The sequence below is a fragment of the Euleptes europaea genome, chromosome 1 (assembly GCF_029931775.1).
Source record: "Euleptes europaea isolate rEulEur1 chromosome 1, rEulEur1.hap1, whole genome shotgun sequence".
Lineage (NCBI taxonomy): Eukaryota > Metazoa > Chordata > Lepidosauria > Squamata > Sphaerodactylidae > Euleptes > Euleptes europaea.
Genome location: NC_079312.1, coordinates 76,772,019 through 76,792,696, shown reverse-complemented (window position 1 = coordinate 76,792,696; position 20,678 = coordinate 76,772,019). Strand labels below are relative to the sequence as shown.

The following is a 20,678-nucleotide window of genomic DNA, read 5'->3' as shown; positions in this document are numbered from 1 at the left end:
TGGTTACTGCCAAGAGGTGGGATCCAAAGCACTGTTCGGCATGTGCACACGGGTTTTCCAGTTTCCCATGTTATGGTCTTCAAAGCAGTATTCCTTGAGGCATGAAATGCCACCAACAGAAAGATAAACCAGCCACCACTATTGTGCATTGTCTAATTTATTTGCGTATGCATACCGGCTTTTGTATCCTGTCCAATTAAAATTACATACCAATATAGAATGATGGTTATGCTTAAAAGCTGTTGATCTGATTGCTTAATGGTTACAAACTCATGGATTCATACTGAGTATGTCAAAAATGTAGACAAACATAAAACAAACAAAAAAACTGCCTATTTTCCAGGTTCAGCTCGTTCAGCATTTTGTGCATAAAATGAGCTGTAGGGAATGAAGATCTAATAACATGAAGTTGTTTTTGATCAGAGCAAGACTTTGTTTAGTCCATCATCCTGGTTCCCATAGTGGCTAGCCAGAAGCTGATGGGAAGACACATGCAGGCATGAGAGCAATGGCCATCTTACATAAGAGCAATTGTTCAGAGGTTATATTGGCTCTGAACATGAAGGTATTGTTTACTTGCCATGGCCTATGAATTGGCCACCCCCTTCCCTTTTTGAAATGCTAGTGAGTGGCTGTTTTGATGTCCTGTGGCTGTGAATTCCAGAGTCATATATTGCACAAAAAAGTGCTTTCGTTTGTCTGTCTTAAACCAACTATTTATCAAGTGACCCAGAGTTCTAGTACCAACAAAAGAAGTCTGTCTTCTTTCCTTTCAAAATTGTATAAATGGCACCTCTCTGTTGTCAAAATGAAACAAGGAGAAAAACAGCTTTAGCCTTGCCTCATAGGAAAAGCATTCTAGCTCCTTTTCAAACACTTGTTTCTAGTTTCATGGTTTCTTTTTGGACTAATGATATGCTAAATGAAGGTACAGTGTAGATCTTTGTATGGCATTAAGATATTGGAAGAAGTATTTGCAATAATGCTCCAAATAATTCCCAACACTGTTCGTCTTTTTCACTAATCCAGCATATTGAGTTGATTCAATAAAATGTCCACCACAAACCTGGAGTTTTCACTTGGTAGTAAAAGCCAGTTCAGAATTCTTCATCAGTCTGAACAAGTTAAAAACACACATATAAAAGCGGGTGTGGGAGAGATCCTTGCTCCTTTTTTTTTTTTGGAAGGAAAAGGAAAATGGCAAGCCTCCTATTGAAAATATAAAGCCAGTAGGTAGTTCCTTTTAGAGCTAGAAAGATATTTGATTATTGGGTCTCTTAAAATATCAAAAGCGTAGGAAAAAATGTGATAGCCACATTAACAAACCTGGAGATTAATTAGATAACGCAATACCTAAACAGTCAGTGGAAACTAAATTGGGCAATATTGCCTAGTGATGGTGGGTAGGAAACTCTTTCATTTCAGATTATCTTTCTCCTGTTACAGTCCTTGTCTTTTGACAGCTAAAATTTGTGTTATTTTTGTTTGCACCAAGAAGGGTGCCTGTATCTATCTATTTTGAGAATAGTGAATACAAGAATCAGAATCTTCCATCTGAATTGATTGTAGGAGGAGACAATGCAAATGCATTGCTTGAAGAAGCTTGAAATGTGATATACATAGCTCCCAGCCATGTATGTGTACTGTGAGACTTTGTAGATTGCTACCTTCACTAATGCATTAATATTTCAGGTTTTCCATGTTGAGTTCTTCTGGGAATTATGGTGAAATGGGAATGCGCAAGTTTGCTTATTACACCTGTCGTATACTACCACCTCTTAAACTACCCGACATCAATTTCTTCTGTGGATCTTACTGTTAAACAGCTCAATAACAAAATTAGAGAAGAACATGCTGATGTATAGATTGCAAACTCAAAAGACATTATGAATAATACTGTCTTTATTTCTACAGTGGGAGCCAAGAAGAAAGGTTTGCTCCCGGGTGGAACAGGGACTATTCTCCTCCCCTTGATAGTCTTGCTCAAGAAAGACACTCTGGCAACTTCTCTGGCAGAGAATCACTTCCTTATGATATCCAGGGAATCCCAGGCATCCTCAATCCTCAGTTTGCGAACAGAGAGGAACCTGCTTTCAGCTATGGAGGGAGAGATGGACCACATAGTGACTTCAGAGGTGGGGAGGGCCACTTACATGATTTTGGAGGCAGAGATTATCTGTCTTCTGACTTCAAGGACAGAGATGATTCACATTTGGAATTCAGAGGTAGGGTGCCACTCCTTCCAGACTTTAGAGGCAGGGATATGTATCCAGGAGATTTCCAGGATAGGGAAGGGCAGTCTATGGAATATAGTGGGGGAGAAGTTCTTCCTATGGATTATAGGAATAGGGATGCATTCCATATGAATTACAGGGATAGAGAAACACACACTATGAACTACAGGGGCAGAGAAGATGCTCCGTCAGATTTTCGTGGCAGGGGACCATTTGATTTAGATTTGAGAAACAGAGATGGATCTCACTCACATTTCAGGACAAGAGAGATGCCTGAGCAGGAATACAGGGGTAGGGAGCCGCCATACTCAGATTTTAGGAAAAGAGATATGCCTGACATGGATTTGAGGGGTATGGATACAGCTGATCTAGACTTCAGAAACAGGGATGCATCACATTCAAATTTCAGAAGTAGGCCAAAATCTCAGGCAGATCAAGATTTTAGGGGCAGGAATGTGCCACCTACTCTGGATTTCACAGACAGAGAGACACCTGCTGTGGACCTTGATGGTGTAGACTACCAGCAGAGTCAGCCTGCAGTATCTGTAACAGATAGAAAAGGCAAGATTGAAGAGGCTGCACATGTTATTAGGGAAAGGTCTTCCGTTGCTCCAAAAGAGAAGTTTTCACATTCAGAACCAAGGACCGGAGAAGAAGAATCACAAGAACAGAAGCTTGAGACAGAGTCTTCACAAGAGTTCCAAAGTAGCAGTGGTCCTCTTCCTGTTCTTCAGGACCAAGATAATCCACCTCAAGCCTTGGCTAGCAATCAGGAGTTTTCTGCAGGTGAACAGCAAACACCCGAAACTTCTGGGCTTGTACCAAAGGAAAAAGGTGACTTGGATTTCCTTGGAAGGCAGGATACAGACTACAGGGGCATTGAGTATCGAGATGTAGATCATCGGCTGCCAGGAAGTCAACTCTTTGACTATGAACATGGCAAAGCTTTTGGAGAAGGAAAATCTAGCAGAGATTCTCAGCCAGATCTTCAGGTATGTGACTTGTTGGAAATCTTGAACCTATAAGCATGCATGCTAAATTGTTTGGAGACAATGTGTCATTTTGGTTAGCTAATAGCCTTGTTTCCTACTTTTCTATACATTAATTGCATTATCTCCAACTAGTTAAGGTATTCCAAAGATGTTTTATCATTTCCATACTTTATCAGAAAGCCACTTACTTAATTTCCCAGTTTTTCTCAAACCTTATAGCTTCATGGAAATAAAAATTATTTGACTAGTTAACATGTGATTCTGTGTTTGAACTTCTCAAGGACTGAAGAACTGGTGATTTAGAATGTAGTACTAAATCATATTGTAACATTTCTAGTAAATGGCTATATCTTTAAATCATTATGTTTGAATTGGTGTCCTTGCTCTGTTTTTCAATTGTCTGTATAAAAGTTCTTTTTAATTTGTATCTTTAAGGATCAGGATTACAGGCTCTCTGCCAAAGACATAAAACCAAGCAAACTGATTCGACTAGGAGGAGTTCCTGGAAATGCCACAAAAGATGTTGTAAGTGATTGATAACCTGTTTCTGATGTTTCTCTAACTTGTCTAGAAGCATATGATGTGATATACTGTATAGACATTTCTTTCCATATGAATACACTTCAATATAGTTACATTTCCTTTTTGTTTAGCCATGTGCTAGTAATCTAGTTTTAGCTTTGCTGTGTCAGCAAGACATTGTGTTCTTTGACAATTTTAAGATCTCTTATCCAAAATACTTTCTGTGAGGGTTGTGGTCCATATTCATGTCTCCTCTTTCAGAGATACTGAGCCAAGTGCCATTTACATTCGGCATATTTTATGCTAGAACTTGCTAGTGGTAGTCTCAGAAGTTTTGACCTGATTTGGCTAGGAGCCCAGGAGAATTGCTAGCTTGCTAAAGCATTTGTGGTCACTTATCGATTACATTACTTTTATGTGGTGCCCAATAATTTGTATTTACCTTGCAACTGAAAAAATGAACTTCATTTTAATAAGAAAAAAATGCCCTTATAGCTCTTTTAAAAGCTGTGGCATCAAAATAACAACTTAATTAAGGATTCAGTCTTGCTGACTGTAAGGATTTCTGAAACTCGGAGGATTTTGGTGTCACAAAGCATTGTTATAGTTATGTCTAGTAACTTTCGTCAGGCTATTCAGGCACAGTAATAGTTGTTAATTTTTATTTATGTTTTTTATGTTATGTTTATTTATGTTACTTATAATCTGCCTTTCTCACAGTCAATTCAACCAAAAAGATGAGTCTTTGATATTTGGAGAGCACTTTAGTCTTAAACAGATGCAAATGTAACTGCAGTGTATTTAAAGCAGTGTGCTTAAGCACAAAAAAAAATCCAAAGTTGTATGTGTTTCACTTTTGTTTAAATATTGCACTTTGATCTTGTAACTGAAAGCGTGACACCACCAAAACGTATGTTTTTCTTCTAGTTTTTGATTTTAATTTTTATTCATGCAGCAAGCAGTTCATATTTATCTTTGCATTATGGTGAAGAAAAATGGTCTGGTTTCCTATGCATTTTCATGTGGGAGCATTACTGGGTGAAATGTAGATTTTGATACTTACCCTGATATGGTTCATTTCTGTAGATTCTCGGTGCTTTCCAGGCATGTGATGGGACACCAGTGAAGAACCTGCGCCTGAAAGATTATACTTCAGGTGAGAATTTCTGCAGTGTTTTTGTCAGGCAATTTTACATTAAAAGCTCTAAAAGCCTATATCAGGGCTTGGATCCATTGGGGTATTTCCATGGGCAGAAGGATTTCTACCTACAAAACATACTTTCTCATATCCCCCTTCCTGCTGCTGCTCAAAATAACTCTGACATGCTGCTTCTGCCCTCAGAATAGCACGTTGGAGCATTTCGGGCTTCAGGGAGATAGGGTGAGGCAAGAAAGTTGTGCTTTCTGGACAGAAATACCTCAATCCATGGAAACGCTTTGGTGGATCCATGCCCAGGTATAATGTTGCCTTGTAACTACTAAGAATATAAATCCTTTTTGGGTCATCTCTGTCCTCTTGTGTCCTCCAGGATTAATGAGTTCAGGCAAAGGCTTGGCGGATCAGCCACCTATGCTAATTCTACATTAGCCATGAGGTTAGGCTCCCATGAAAGGAAACAAGTAGGCTGCTCAAAGCAGGCCTTCCAGAGCTGACAGTGGTTTGTTTCCAGTGGATGTTAAATCCTCTCAATGGGCAAGGTTTTGTTTCAGCCATGAGATGGTTTCTGTGTAATGACTTTTCGTGGCATTTCACGGCAGCACCAGGTGGCATTGGTTTTCAGCATCATCAACTGTTGATAACTGAATGTAAAGTGGAGGTCAGTGGAAAGCTTTCTGTACTTTTGTGATTCTCAGAGTTCTGTATTGGGTGGCATTTTTCATTTCAGAGGGTGGCTTATTTATAGTTTTTTGTATAAATCTATACAAGCCTTGTTTTCAGACTTCTAGAAAATCAAAAGTTTGTGCAGACTGCGTGAGTGCACATATGTGTGCATGTTATCACTATAGCTGTTTTTCTTAGGTAGCTGTGTGTTGCTGTCAGTTTGCCTATATGAACAGTAATGGGGGTGCGCTGTACCCATGTTCATTGCAAGATTTTTTTCCAGAAGCAGCCTTCGCTACATCTCCAAACTGGCTTTCATTGTTCCAGGGTTCAAAAGTTAATTAAGCACAAGAGCACTTCAGAAGGAAACAAAATCCCCAGGCTGCTGTTATATATGGTGTTTAAAGAACACTTTGGCAGTGTTAACATGGTCAACTTCTCAGAAAAACTTTGGATTGCAGTAATTGTTTCCCATTGTTTCATTAATTGTTTCCCATTAGTTTCCTGTTAATTTTGTATTACTTATTGAATCTGCCAAGTTGAATACAAACATTTAAAGTTAGTTAGCTCTTCATCTTTCTACAGTGTCCATACAGCTCAGTGGCAAAGGGCCTCCATACTTGATGATTTCTCCTGATTAGGAGACAAGTTTGAGAGAGAGATCGTATACTCAGCATATCTTTGTTGCTTTATATGCATTATTGTTGGGTACAGCATTGATAGACAAGCAGAGTTGTGCACATATAGGTTGTACAGTTTCTTTGTGGCATCAACAGATTTCTCCTATGAAGCTCTGAACTGAAAAATCCTAAGTGGAGCCCAGTCTTTAGTGTGTTTCAGATAAGTGTATTTGGAAATAGAGACAGGGTTGGGTAGAGGCTTAATTCTGAATAGAGTTATGCCATAATGGTGCAATGTGATGCAGAAGGTATAACTAGTTTACCTTGAGTGCAGGTGTACATTGATAAGTTATTGGTCAGTCAAAATACAACCATAGTTCACAAGGACCATTACAATCAGTAGAAAAATAGAATTGCTTAAAAAATATGTTGTAAATCCTTTCTAACCTGGTATATATCTGTCAGTCTTTAGTGGCTTGGATCCAAACAGTCCTGTGTGCTATCTGTATGCCCACTGGGACTGCTGATTTTCCTTTTTGCTAGCAGTCCATTGGGCTGCATTGGTTGCTGCTCCATATGGTTCCTCATTTTTAGGAGCAACTGCTCAGGAAATATGAGGGGTTTTGGTGGTACAGGCACAGAACACAGCAGAACTCTTTTTATCCTAGCCACTGTATTGATATGGAGAGAGCCTTACATTCAAATCCATATGTATGGTGAAGTTTATTTGCTTCCAGTCCCATCATCTATACATCTAGAAAAGCGGCTCTAAAGCCTGTAGCAACCACCAGCATTTTCTGATTGGGAAGTGGAAAATTGCTGGATATGTGTAAGTCCCATCTGTCAGTTTCTGGTTTTGAGCTGTAGCTAAATTGAAACACCATATCCATTTTTTATAATGTAGCAGAAAAGTCAAGGTATAATTGACAGTGTAAGGAACATCTAGATCAGGGGTGTCAAACATATGGCCCATGGGTTGGATCTGGCCCCTTGAGAGCTCTTATCCGCCCTGCGAGCCAGCCACCACCCCTCCCCCAGGTCCCGATCTGGCCTGGCGAGGCATGGCCCAGTCTGACCAAGCAACTTTTATGTCATATCCGGCCCTTGTAACAAATGAGCTTGATACCTGATCTAGGTTTTGAGGCCAGAGGGTTTTATTTTTGGCCATTTTAGCATTTATTTTAAGATCCATGTTAAAAATTTATTGAATTCTTAAATGAACTAAACTATTTGAATAACTGCATCTTCATACCACATCAAATTTTCTGGAATTCCAAGCAACTGAAAGCAGTGTGAGGTGTGTTACAACTGGATTTTTGGTTTTGTGTTGATGCTCGGGAAGCTTCAGAGCCCTGAGCAGGAGAGTGTAGCTGGAACTGCGTTTGTGCTGGCTTGCTGAATGAGAGTGCCTGGAAAATCAAAAGGAGTTGTTCCAGATCTGGGAGACTCTTGTGGAAAGCCTCCTGAGAGAAGTTCTAAGAAGTGGAACTGGAGGAAACAGGTGAGATGACAAGGAAGTGGAGTTGGTAGAGTAATAGCAGTAAGGCCTCACTAGGGCCATTTCATACAAACAGTCCTACACACATTTAACTTGCTCTGTGTACACTTACTGGGACAATTGTATGGTTAACTTTCTGAGTGTACATGCACTGGGATGCCATAGACCATCTTAGGTTGCATCCATTAGAAAATTTCCATGGATAGAAGATGGGGACTGTTGATTTTTGTTGATTTCCCCCCATGCTGTTCTTGGGGATTCCCTGTTCCCCAGAGCAGTATTTCTAGGGGGCATTTTGGGCTGTTGCAGGAGGGAGTGGTAGAAAAGTCTGACTTCACTGTTAGAAATTCAGCAGGGATTTACCACAGGATACAACTCCTTAGCTTGCCAGTGGATCAATAAACAGTGAATTACACAGTCAAAAGTCAGTCCTGTGAAATTACTCACATGAAGATTTCAGAAATTGTGTACTCAAGTGCTTTCCATACAGGAAACTGGAATAGATGAAGAGATTCTTGTGTTACTCTTAAAAGTAAAGCTGGTTAATATTTATACCTTTCCTGGTCCGAGGTCGGTGGAAGCTGTTCTTGTTAAATTTGAAGGATTTGTCAGCATTTTCTGGTTTTACCCAGGATTTGTAATTGTGGTCATACCCAGGATTTATAACTCTGTTCATACAACTGATGAGCACCCCATGTGCATGCATTATTCCAGGGCAGTTATTAATGGTGAAGTAAGCAGAGTGGCAAACTAATATTTAAACTAGTGGCAAAAGCATAGATCTTGTTTTCATAGCTAGAAAACAGCAGCAGAGAGGGAAGAAGTGATCAAAGCAAATAGATTGAATGATGAAGTAAGATTTGTTTTCTTTGAAGGAGCACAGTATTTTTATTTGATGAAACAAGTCTTTCAGCCAATCCTGTGTTAAATGCTGCAGGCACCAATGAGTACTTAAGTTTGTATTCATGTGTGATGAAGTATGTTCCTTCATTTTAGTTATGATGGAAACTTTTTTGACTACCTTGCCTACCTCACATTAATTTCTCACAGCAAATACCATATATACTCGCGTATAAGCAGAGTTTTTCAGCCCAAAAAAAGGGCTGAAAAAAGCCAACTTGGCTTATACGCGAGTCAATACAGTAGGGGAGGGGGGAGAGAGAGAGGGAACTTACTGCTGCCGCCGGCCCACACGCCTTCCCTGCGGCCTGGGAGCGGCCAGCGGGGCCTTCCTGCGCGCAGGCAGGCCAAGCGGGCGCCCCCCCGCCGCCCACCCCCGCTGGCCCGCACGCCTTTTTTGCGGCCTGGGAGCGGCCAGCGGGGCCTTCCTGCGTGCAGGCAGGCCCCGCGGCCCCCCCCCCCGCTGCTCCCGCTGCCGGCTTGCACGCCTTTTTTGCGGCCTGGGAGCGGTCAGCAGGGCCTTCCTGTGCGCAGGCAGGCCCCGCGGCCGCCCCCCCCCCGCCGCCCCTGCCGCCGGCCCGCGCACTTTTTTGCGGCCTGGGAGCGGCCAGCGGGGCCTTCCTGCGCGCAGGCAGGCCCCGGGGCCACCCCCGCCGCCGGCCCGCACTCCTTTTTTGCGGCCTGGGAGTGGCCAGCGGGGCCTTCTTGCACACAGGCAGGGCCCTGCGGCCCCCCCGCCGCCGGCCCGCGCACCTTCCCTGCTGCTGCCTCCAGCTGATCAGCGGGCCTCGGCCTCCCGGTGAGTAAGGGGTTCAGGGGCTCTTCTCCCTCCCCCCTAGGGTGGCGCTGCGGTTGGGGTGGGTGTGGAGGGCCTGGGAGGGGGTTGCGCTGGGGTCGGGGTGGGTCTGGAGGGCCCGGGAGGCCGGGTGGGAGGGCAACCTGGGGCAGGGGCATTGTGTAAGCCGACCCTTGGCTTATACGGGGTGCCTAATTTTTTCCCATTTTTGGGGTGAAATTAGGCACCTCAGCTTATATGCGGGTTGGCTTATACACGAGTATATACGGTAGTTGAATGTGGTTATCTCAAGAGGTCAAATGCATGATGGTCTTTAATACCATCATTCTTTGGACAAGTTTGCAGCCTGATGAGAACATGGTATCTAAGTCCATCACGCACCAAGCCTCTTCAGACATCAACACTGTGTGGCTTCCCTCATTTGGTAATTGTATGTCTGTGATTGATGAAAATAAAAATCTATCTGAATCTGCTCTCTGTCTTTGACAGTATAAAGTGCTTCACTTTTGTCCTTATTAGTATGAGCATGCTCATTTTACCTAATCTCTGCATGTAATGCAGATCCTTTTGTGATTTGACTATATAGAATTCTCCTTGCCAGATAACTTCCATGTACACTGGTAGCTTAGCTCAGGTAATAAGATGTCTGGATCAGCTAAAAAGATTTGTCCTGGTGCTAGCTGTCTGGCATAGTTGGTTAGTATTGATGTGAAGTTTATTAACCGAGTGAATAATATTTGTTTGATGTAATAGTTAACACTGTGAGGTTTTTTTTTGGCAGGCTTGTACCTACATGCTCTAGGTACAAGGTACCTAGGTACATGTTCTAGGGTTTGAGATCCACGTTTCCCTATCTGGGGTATGTGCCAAAACTTTTCATGGTCAAGCTGGGGGTTCTGTGTTGTGATAGGCATGCTCTTTTTACTCAACATTTGTGCTCCACTTAACTCAATCCTACCATATTGAGATCAAATGGGAGTATATTGTAGCATTGCAGCCTTCTTCTGATTATTGGATGGTATATTATAAATCAGTACTACATGATGCCATCCTTTACTATTCTACTTAATCTGTGGTTAGAACTGCCCCTTCCACTTCTTTTGTGAAAATTGCTGTGCTTCCAGCTTGTTGTAGATGCACATACTTCAAATGGCAGTGTAAAGCACATATACAAATTGCCCCCCATCAGTGGTGAAGTGGGGTATGCTTTGCCCAGAGCCCTAATAAAACATAGATTTTTTTTGTATGTTTCCTTTCAGGAGTGACTCAGCAATCTGAAATGAATCCTCCTGAATTGTGGGTTTGTGGCCACTTGGTGGTGTCATCACAGGAAGTGAGGACTTGATGCCATTTTGATGGAACACTGTAATAGGGCTTATATTTGAGATTCAAGGGAGTTGCTATGGAATTGGCTGGCAACTAGTACTATCTTATCTAATATGGGCAAGGGGCTTAGTTCTCCAATCAATGTTTATTTCTTTGGCTGCACAAACTGACTATGTACTGTAGCAAAATTATTTTTCCTCAGGTAAATGTTTTCTGGCTGCTGTTAACTAACAAAAATGATGTGACTGCTAACTTTAAAATTATTGGCAGACCAAAGGATCATAAAGAAACTGCCCCAGTTTAGTGATTTGTTTGATAAGCAGAGCTGTACCATATATGTTACTTCAAGGAGAATGTATTGAGTTTACATTTCAGATGTATAATAAACCATTTCCAATAGCATTTTTAAAAGTGGTTGATTGGCAGTAGTAGCCTGCTAATGTTAAGGATCACAGTATGCAAGTTAGTTGTTTCTTTAGTTTCTCACTTTAAAAAATTAAAATGCCACAGTTAAAAAGCTGCAGCACATCTAATCCAGAAAGGGTTTCAGCCCCTATTTGTCTACCATATATGTTTGAGTGAGGCATAGGTAGTGCTGACAAAACAGCCTTGAATGTATGAAATTTGTACTCTTTCCACTGTACCTTTTCTGAACAAATTTTCAGAACTCCTGACTACTTTCTAGTAGTGACAGAAGTTGTGTTCACTCCCCTCATTAGCTTTGAATATCCTATACATAACCCAAGCACATACTACTTCAGTATGCATGTATTTTGCTGTTTTCTCATTTGATTTGGGATTTTGTTGTGATTTATCACCTTATATGCACTGTCATTAATAAAACTGAACTTTATATGCCAGTAAGAGTCTGGTCTCCCCCCCCCCTTGTGTGGTTGTGTGTGTGTGTGTAAAGTGCCTTCAAGTCGCAGGCGACTTATGGTGACCCCTTTTTTGGGAGGTTTCATGGCAAGAGACTAACAGAGATGGTTTGCCAGTGCCTTCCTCTGCACAGCAACCCTAGTATTCCTTGGTGGTCTCCCATCCAAATACTAACCAGGGCTGACCCTGCTTAGCTTCTGAGATCTGACGAGACCAGGCTAGCCTGGGCCATCCAGGTCAGGGCTGTGTGGTTGTAATCTATGATATAGCACAGTTAGGGAGAAAAACATCCTCCTTTTCGTATTTTGTAGCTATTAAATGTACTACAGATAGGTCCTATAGACAGTGCCTGGCAGGTTTTAGCATCCTTTCTGCCATTTATTTGTGTGTGAATATGTGTTTAAAAATAGCTGTTCACTGTGTAAGGGTAAAATGAAATTATGCTTATTTATAAATAAACTGCTTTGCAGAAACAATGCTATTTGATTTCTGCTTCTGAATGTGAATGGTACTTTCCCTCCTTTATAAAAGTAATCCTTTTAGTCTGGTTTTCTTAATGATACCTATGGTCTCAATTTTAAGGAACATACATGGTTGAGCATGATCTCTTAACAAGTGAGACTAGTGCTAACTGATCCTGACTACTCTTTTGAACTAGAAATAGAAACAAGAGATTTGGAAGGTGCAGATAAGCTTGCAGGTGGAGTAGAGGAGTCTGATGCATCTTCCCAGTCCTCATGATTCCAGCAAAGGGGCTTCAAGTGGCTGTTGCGTAATTCCACATATGGTTGGAGCTATAGCAACTGGGGCTGACTTGGTCATTACTAGTATGAATGGTATGGGAGTGGTTTCTCCATGGGTGGATACCTTGCTGTTTTAGTAATGTTTGGATGAAATATAACTGGGCCCCATGGCACTGGCATTGTTACTACCCAAGTAGTTTGTCAGCCCCGTATGACTTTTTCATCTAGAGCAGGGGTGGGGAACCTTTTTTCCGCCAAGGGCCATTTGGATATTTATAACATCATTTGTGGGCCATACAAAATTATCAACTTAAAAATTAGCCGACCAAGCCCCAAGCAGGCAGCTGCCCCAGGTGACCCCCCCCCCGGCGCGGGCAAGTAGGCAGGCATCCAACCGGTGGTGCACTCGCCTACTTGGTGGCACAGGATGGTCTGCACCATCTGGTGTAGCCGTCCAGCCGCACACCGGAGTTGCTCCTGCTCTGCACAGTCGGGGCCAGATTCTACAGCTGGCTCCTGCTACCTCTGCCTGCAGGGGTGAAATGAGGACACATTGGCTAAGAACTCACCCCCCTCTGTGCATTCTGGCCCTGCCCCCTTTAACCCCTCCATTGTCGCCACTTCCGCTCCCAGCCCTCTTGTAGTACAGAGGGAACACGTTTCTCCACGGCCTAGGTGGGAAAGGGTTAACACAGTTTCTTGGGCGGTCTTAGCAGCTCCATAGCTAATGACGCTTCTGCAAGGGGGGAAAAAGGTTCCTTTTCTCAGCAAAACAAACTCTCATCCACCTTGAATAGAGGCTATTCCTGTCTGTGGGTGGGGGCAGATTGCCCGTCTTAGATCCTTCTGAGCTAGAGATCTGCCAGGACACATGAAGGGCCAAACCAAATGATTTTGCGGGCCTTAAGCGGCCCCCAGGCGTGACGTTCCCCACCCCTGATCTAGAGGTTGGTAGAAAAGTATGGAATCCAGTTGCTGCAAAACAACTCACACTTCACTTGTAACAGATTAATTAGGTGGTTAATCTCTGTGTAGAAACCTTCACCCATAATCCATTGCATGATTGCATCACTGGACAGAATTTTGCTGAGGGTATGTGAGAACCATTGTGATGTAGTGGCTGAGCTTGGGGGTGGGAAATACAGGTTAAAGTGGCTGCTTTGCCATAAGATCAGTGAGTGGCTTTCTGCAAATTGTCTTTCAGTGTATTATGAAAGAAAAAAAGAAGAGTGGTGCTACACAGTCTGGCCACAGGATAAGCCTTGGCCATTTTTAGCTCTCTGTATGAGGTCCTTAATATTTGGGTCTGCTCAAACCTTTGTATATGTTTCTATTAAAAAAACAAAAGCCTCAAGCTCAAAATAGCAGGGACACCAGTATGGTTTATGCTATATAGAACAGTGCAGGCTTATAGCAATTGAATAACTTCTGCCCTTTAATGTAACACTTCTTTAGCTTCCTTCCATTAATGAGTGATTGCCACTTACTAATATTTTGTTATCGTTTTTTCTTACCATTGTTACTATTTAAAATGGGATTATTAGTTATACATTCCTAATCTATTTCACACATTGAAAGAACTTTTCAATCCAATACATGGAGATTCTAGTAAATTTATTGAATCTGAATGGTTTCCAAGTCTTTATTCAATCATATACAATTTTGTGGCTTTCATCAAGCCACTTTTGGCCTCAACTGATGATATGTAAAGCATGAAAAATAATTTTTTAAACTATAACAAGAAGATACTACTCATGCTTTACAATATATATGTTCTCTCGATAGATGAATAGAGTAGCAATGCTGTTTTGTGATCAAAGCCACTTCTGCAGTGCAGCACTTTGTTGGTATCCTGGGCTGCAGCATGATGGGGAAAACAGAAAAGTTGTATTTTGCAAGCAGTTTCACTTCTGGTTCATTATTTGGGATGGAAGAAAAAAGAGGGGAATAAGACCCAACCTAAAAACAGAAGCTGGATACCCGTGCTTGGGTAAAAGGAGAATATATAGATATCTGTATATAAATACTGTAAATATAATTTATTGGAAGCGCTATGTAAAGGTTAAAAATATTTTAAAAACATTAGAATAGTACAATGGCATTTCCTAAGGTTGACATCTGTAACCACAACCAAACGCATTTTGGCCTATTGGGCCTTCATCAGTGGTTAATTAAAACCCATGTTAAGCCTGCACACACTTACAGAAATACATACATACATACATATACAAACAGTTCAAACCCAACCAGGCATGTGTATAGGTTGTAAAATCTATTGCCAATTACTCAAACATCTGGTCAGATTAGTTCTAGTTGCAATACTAGTTAGTATATGCCTCTCATATACTATGTGTGCAGGTATCAACCTAGTCGTCCATGTTACCCATAACTTCCTTGAGGGTTGAAAAGGATACTATATGCTTAGCCATTACAACCCAGTTTATACCAACTAAGCAAGTTGGTATTGGTATTTGTCACTAAGGATTTCTGGCTTTAAAAAACATGGACACAGCTGTGCCATGATCAGGGCTCTGTGTTATCAAGCTGGCCCTGAGGAGCCATGTACTGTGCTAATTTAATGATTTCTACAATACCATCTAGGACAGGGGCGTCAAACTCATTTGTTACGAGGGCCGGATATGACATAAATGCCACTTGGTTGGGCAGGGTCATGCCTTGCCAGCCCAGGTCGGGACTGGGGGGGGGGGGTTGGCTGCCTCAGTTGACTTGCGGGCCGGATAAAAATCTCAAGGGGCGGATCTGGTCCCCAGGCCTTATGTTTGACACCCCTGATCTAGGACATTAACAACATGCTTACATTTTAAAGGTTTTTGTGTGTGTGGAGATTCTCAGTGGCTGACACCTTTAACAATAGTTTACTTAGAAGCCGCCATGATTTTCAGTATAAATGCAGGATAGAAATTCTCAAAATAAATAAAATGTTCTGGTTGGTTTTGTTTTAACTGACATCAATGCAAATCGGTTCTTGCAGTTTCAGGCTTGGAAACTTTGAACAGTCTGTTTCTTCCTTAAAGTGGCATATCTACCCCTGAGTAACCCTTGATTTTAATTTCCCTGATTTTGAATCCTTGATAATTTTGAGGTAAGGCCATTTCTGTGTGCCCTTCTGATTAGTTTGACAGATGGGTACATCCCTTCTTGGAATACCTTTCATCACTAACAAGGATGACTCTCTACTTATTAGTCAAATGGTTTCAGGAAAAGGGACCACAGAATACATTAAAGCAATGCTTGCTTGTCCTTCACTGCACTGCTTTTGAAGGGAAGGAATAATGGTATTTTTAGGATATTTCTTATGTGTTCAAGAATTGTACTAGGCTCAGTTTATAACTTAAAATGAAAAAAAATTGATCTCATTCTGTTCTTGAAATGAAAAAAGATCACCACACTAATACTATTTTAATCTAAGAAAGCACTTCAGCTTCATGAAAATACTAAAACATTACTTGTGAAAACAAATTTTATTGGATTTTATTACTTTTAAAACTAAGTTTAGGTTCGGAGTGGTCAGTATCTCCTTAACTTTTAGGAGAATGAGCCCACTATGCTACTGTTGATCTCTTTGATGGAAACCCATATTGCTTATTGTATTTTATGGATTCAAAAGGGGGAATGGGTTTGGGGCCAAGTACTGCCAAACCAAAACTTGACTTTGAGAGCACCTATTATTGCTTTTTATTTATATTTCTTTTGTGGGGAGCATAGGGTGGTGGTATCTGGGGGCTTGCTTTGGGGAAGGGGAATCGGGTACTGAATATGTGGCTTTCTGGCACTAACGCAACTCCCGTCTGTATTTAAATGCTGTCCCCAGGTTACGACTATGGCTATATCTGCGTGGAGTTTTCCCTCTTGGAAGAGGCCATCGCCTGCATGGAAGCCAACCAGGTTGCTTTACACTTCGGTCGAAAATGCTTCTAGAAGAATATTTTTGTGGGGAGGGTGGATACCTAGTGTTTTTTTTTTTTTTTTTTTTTTGGAAAACGTTCAAAGGAAGGCGTTTTTCCTTTCTAGTATATACAAGGAGGCAGCTCAAATGCTGGTGTTTCTCGGAAATCTAGAGAGGCATAAGAATGCTCTACTGAAATAGCTTGTTTTTCTCTAGTTGTGCATGCCTTGCAGACTTGATAGATTCAAAGTATGGTAGTTATTTTTAAAAGTTTCCCGTTCTGGTAGATGTCCTTGTGAGTTTGTGTATATTGTGGATTTCAGGTGACAAGAGCTAAGCTGTTAACCTCAGACGTTTTGTTTTCTTGACACTGAACAATAAATGAAAATCTCAGCTAAATAGGACTGTGCTTGAATATGCACACTCAAAGCTTTCCTGTGTTTCTGTGTTAGACCATTAATATGCAGTTCTCAGTGAGGAATCTCGTTTGCATGAATCATTTGTCCACGTGTTTTCATCTTTATGGGGGTATTTATGGGGGTCCATTGTTGCTTTCCTTTTGTACGCATATTGTCCTTAAGCAAGGTGGAGCTGCATAGGAGAGGTCTGGCCTGTCACAGGTGCATCTGGTTAATCTGAACATCTTCAAAAAAAATTTAGAAGGGAAAGCTGCTCATATAAACTCCAAATTAAAGAGAGAGATTAGGCAAATTTTTATATTGAATTGTTGTACGTAAATGTGATCTAACTCTTAATTTACATTTAATTTTAGAAGCTAAGCTTCTTCCCAAATTTTGGGAATAACCTACGTTCTTAATCACATGGTCTGCGGTAAACTCATGCACTTATTTCATATTAGGAGTCAATCCTTGATATGTAGTTGGGGCTCTGACTTCATTTTTTGGTTATGGCTACTCTTATAGTAGTGAGTACGTTCAAAAGAGCAGGAAACACTGTAATCTTCAGCAATACTAACCAATTAATGCTATTTGTGCTATCTTATACTCACCAGTTTGACAAGTGAAATCTAAAACTTTTACATAAATCTCTTTAAAGTATGACCACCAGATATGACATAAATCAGCTTTTAATTCCTTGCAACTTTAACATCTATTAGGTAATAGTCATAGATCTCAATTGTGGCTGGAGTAAGATAGATCAGACCAGCCTTTTGAAATGTGTGGCTGTTTGCTGGCCTACATCTTGGCTGTTGTAGAATATGTAATTCATAACCTTCCCTTCCCAAAATTGTCATTATTCCTCTGTTCGCATTTTACAAAAGCAATCCACTGATTATACTATTATCCTGCTTAACAATGATAAAATTGAATTGATATATTTGAACAGTTCTTCCAGTAAAGCCTTCCCAAATTGTCCTACTAAAGACGATCCCAAAAGACGTTCAGGCCTGGGAAACATGAGTTTTCCTGACTTTTTGAATTGTTCTTTTTGCGGTGTGCTCATCTTCTGTTGGGGCAGTCGAAATTATTATTATTTATAACCTGGGTATGCCGCTTCTCTAGAGACTTGATAAAGGCATTTAACAATAAAGAAAATTCTGCCAGCCTTTATTTCCAGTAACATTTTTCTAATTAGGGAATCAAGATTTGTGTTAGAATGACCAGCACTAGCTGTTCAAGTAGTAATATGAGCGGTTTCCCCCATTTAAATTGTCTTGCAGTTAATAGACCGTTATGTGCTGTCAGCTAGCCTTTACAATGCCTCCTCTTCCAGTAAATAATAAAGTAGTTCATTGAGATGGGATTTGCACTGACAGACATAATTTTTGGAGCATACTAAGAGTCCCTTGCCTTCATCCACTTACCATTCAGTTTATGATGTGTGGGCTATTTCCGGACACAAATTGACCAGGTTCACCCGCTGTCAGTTCAGTGACTGTTTTTTGTGTGTGTATATTCTAGTGGTCTTTTCTCTTCAATATGCTGTGAATGAAGAAATTTTCACCCCCCGATATTTGCCATTATGATAGTATAGTATACCTACTATACCACCTTCCTGCCAATTTGTACCATAATAACCCAAACTAGATTAATTTTTTTAATCACATGGAGTTTTTAGATGCTCTTCTACGATAGAAGGGTGTTCAGATACAGAAATGACAGCATTGGTAGTGTCAGCAGGACCTAATAATAGTGAAATCCTACAGTCACTCTCGTCCTTAGGGTTGAGTTGAAAATTCAGGTTCTAGTGCCGAGATGTAGAATCACTATTTAATGCACGATGGAGAAATGAGCAAGGCAAACTGTAATTGGTGTTTATGCCTTTCTGTTAGAATACATCTGCTACTGGACCATTGAGCACCATTTTGTGCTGCTGTTTTGACTCCATGCCTTGTTGTCAGTAGCTTGTTGTCAGTTGTTCATCACTGAATTTTGAAATGAGAGTGCTCTTCGCTGTTAGTAGGGTTGGTATTGTTGAGGAAGATGCTGTCTTTTTACTAGAAAGAAGTGCAGAAGGCAATTTGATGATTGTATATGACTTTGCCTCATAGTGTGATTATCCTTCATACGCTAAGTGGAATTACTTTTTTTTTAAAATGAAGGGTTGCGAACCTATTACATACTTGGTTACAGTGGTGTGGCTATATAAAAATACTGTCGTGCAGATTTTTTTAAAAAAGCTTTAAAAGCCCTCCCCAAGAGGAAGGGGAGGAAAGAATGCTCCAGTGGAAAATTAGCTCTGATGCATTGAGGAAAGCAAAATGAGAGGTTTCATTCAATTTCCAGTCCTCTTTGCAACCTTCCATAGCCAGTGTTTTTTTTCTTCTTCTTTTTTTGTCCCTGGGGATCCAGTGATCTCTAGCAATGCCAGGTTGGAAGGCAGAGAGAGCTGCTATGGGAAGAAGATGGGTAAAATTCACCTCCATGAGCGTCTTCCATAAGTGCATGCAACTACAGAACCCAATCAATCTTGTACACAAAGACAAAGTACCTAATTTACATTTTGCTTCTTCCATCTAATTATCCAAGTGAAATTACTTAGTACCCCAGGACTTTCATAATTAATACAAGTTCTTAATCCACCCCACTGTTTCCTAAAATGGAATTATCCTGCTAGTATTGAATTCATACATAATGAGGAGATACTGATTAAAATAATGATGGGGAATAAGAATCAATCTCTATCCCTTTTTGTTGCAGAGATATTAAGAGGAGTGGCACATCTCTGCAATGGAAAGAACTCCAGAAACTTTAAAAAAAATGAAAATTGGGAATTCAGGGGACCTGTTATACCTGTTGATATGTTATAACACTAACAATATTCTAGTGCCAATTAAAAAAATTGTGGCCCAGGGAAGGGGGTGGTGGCCACTGCTGGGGGGCCATGGCAGGGAAACCGTAGAGAGACCTGCCAGGCTGATGCTCCATTGCTGATGCATGTTATCAATGGCTGCACCAGTAATTGAGAGCCAGCAAGCCCGTCTCCATGTGGAAACCACCTAGAGCACTTACTTCAGGATGGCATGGGTGACACAGTTTTGACTGCCCACAGCACTGAATAATTTGGCCAGACATTTCCTGTTGGGAAGAAAGGTTTATGGGAGCAAATGCAGGGTTCTCAAGTGTGGCTACGGTTCCAACTTAGCTCTTCACTATTGTTACATCTGCCCTAGTATCTTTTAGTGCAGAAGACTATTTTTAGTGCCAAGACTATTTCACCCTCCCTAACAAATATGACTTGTGCTTACCTGAAGATATTGCTTGAATGTGAATTTAGGTTGGCATCCACAGGACTGCTGTGAGAACAAGGGGGGTGTTATACTTACTTTACACAAGGAGCTAGGATTTTGGAATGCATTTTGTTTTTCAAGTGCTATTTGATACCAAGGATCTTGTTTGGAAAACATATAAATGTAATCCTTTTCTTTGCCATTGGTGGACTGTAAAGAGCTGTAATTTTGAAATAATCTTCTGGAGCATATTTGCACACGTTATATGAGAGACAATTCTTTGCAATCTGTATAAGATATCCTGTTACAGCAAGTTGAATTCTGCAATCTGTGAATGGAGATTTTCTCACAGAGCACAACTTTCCTACCTCTTATCCCAGTGTGGTCCCGTACTTAAAGTGCTCCCCTAGCAATCTGGTGGTCTGCAGAGGGAGGGGGATTGGTGAAAATCATGCATCCCACATTGGGAGAAGTTCCCCCTCTGCCAACTGAAATACACCGTAGAATGCAAGCTAGTGTGATTGACTCTTAATTACTCTATGAGAAGGAGTTTGTGGAATTAAAGAACTTATATTTTAGAGCAAGTTTCCATAAAACGATTCCTGTGTAGTAATGAGGAAAGCATAGCTTCTGCTCAGGGCTCGAGAACTTTTATTTATTTGCCTCACTTAACAATCCTAGGAGGCTTCTATGCCAATAAAGGTTGGAATTTGAAACCCTGTGAGGTAGATTAGGCTGAGAATGTGTG

At 41.0% G+C, this 20,678-nt stretch overlaps 1 protein-coding gene across 1 annotated transcript in view; it reads left to right on the top strand.

The window, feature by feature from the left end:
- Nucleotides 1-20,678, top strand: part of RBM6 (RNA binding motif protein 6) — a 69,317-nt gene that overhangs the window by 4,125 nt on the left and 44,514 nt on the right. The window contains exons 2-5 of the mRNA XM_056858527.1: nt 1,915-3,226; nt 3,662-3,751; nt 4,835-4,904; nt 16,165-16,238. Coding sequence (XP_056714505.1) covers nt 1,915-3,226; nt 3,662-3,751; nt 4,835-4,904; nt 16,165-16,238 — 1,546 coding nt within the window. The remainder of the gene's footprint in view (nt 1-1,914; nt 3,227-3,661; nt 3,752-4,834; nt 4,905-16,164; nt 16,239-20,678) is intronic.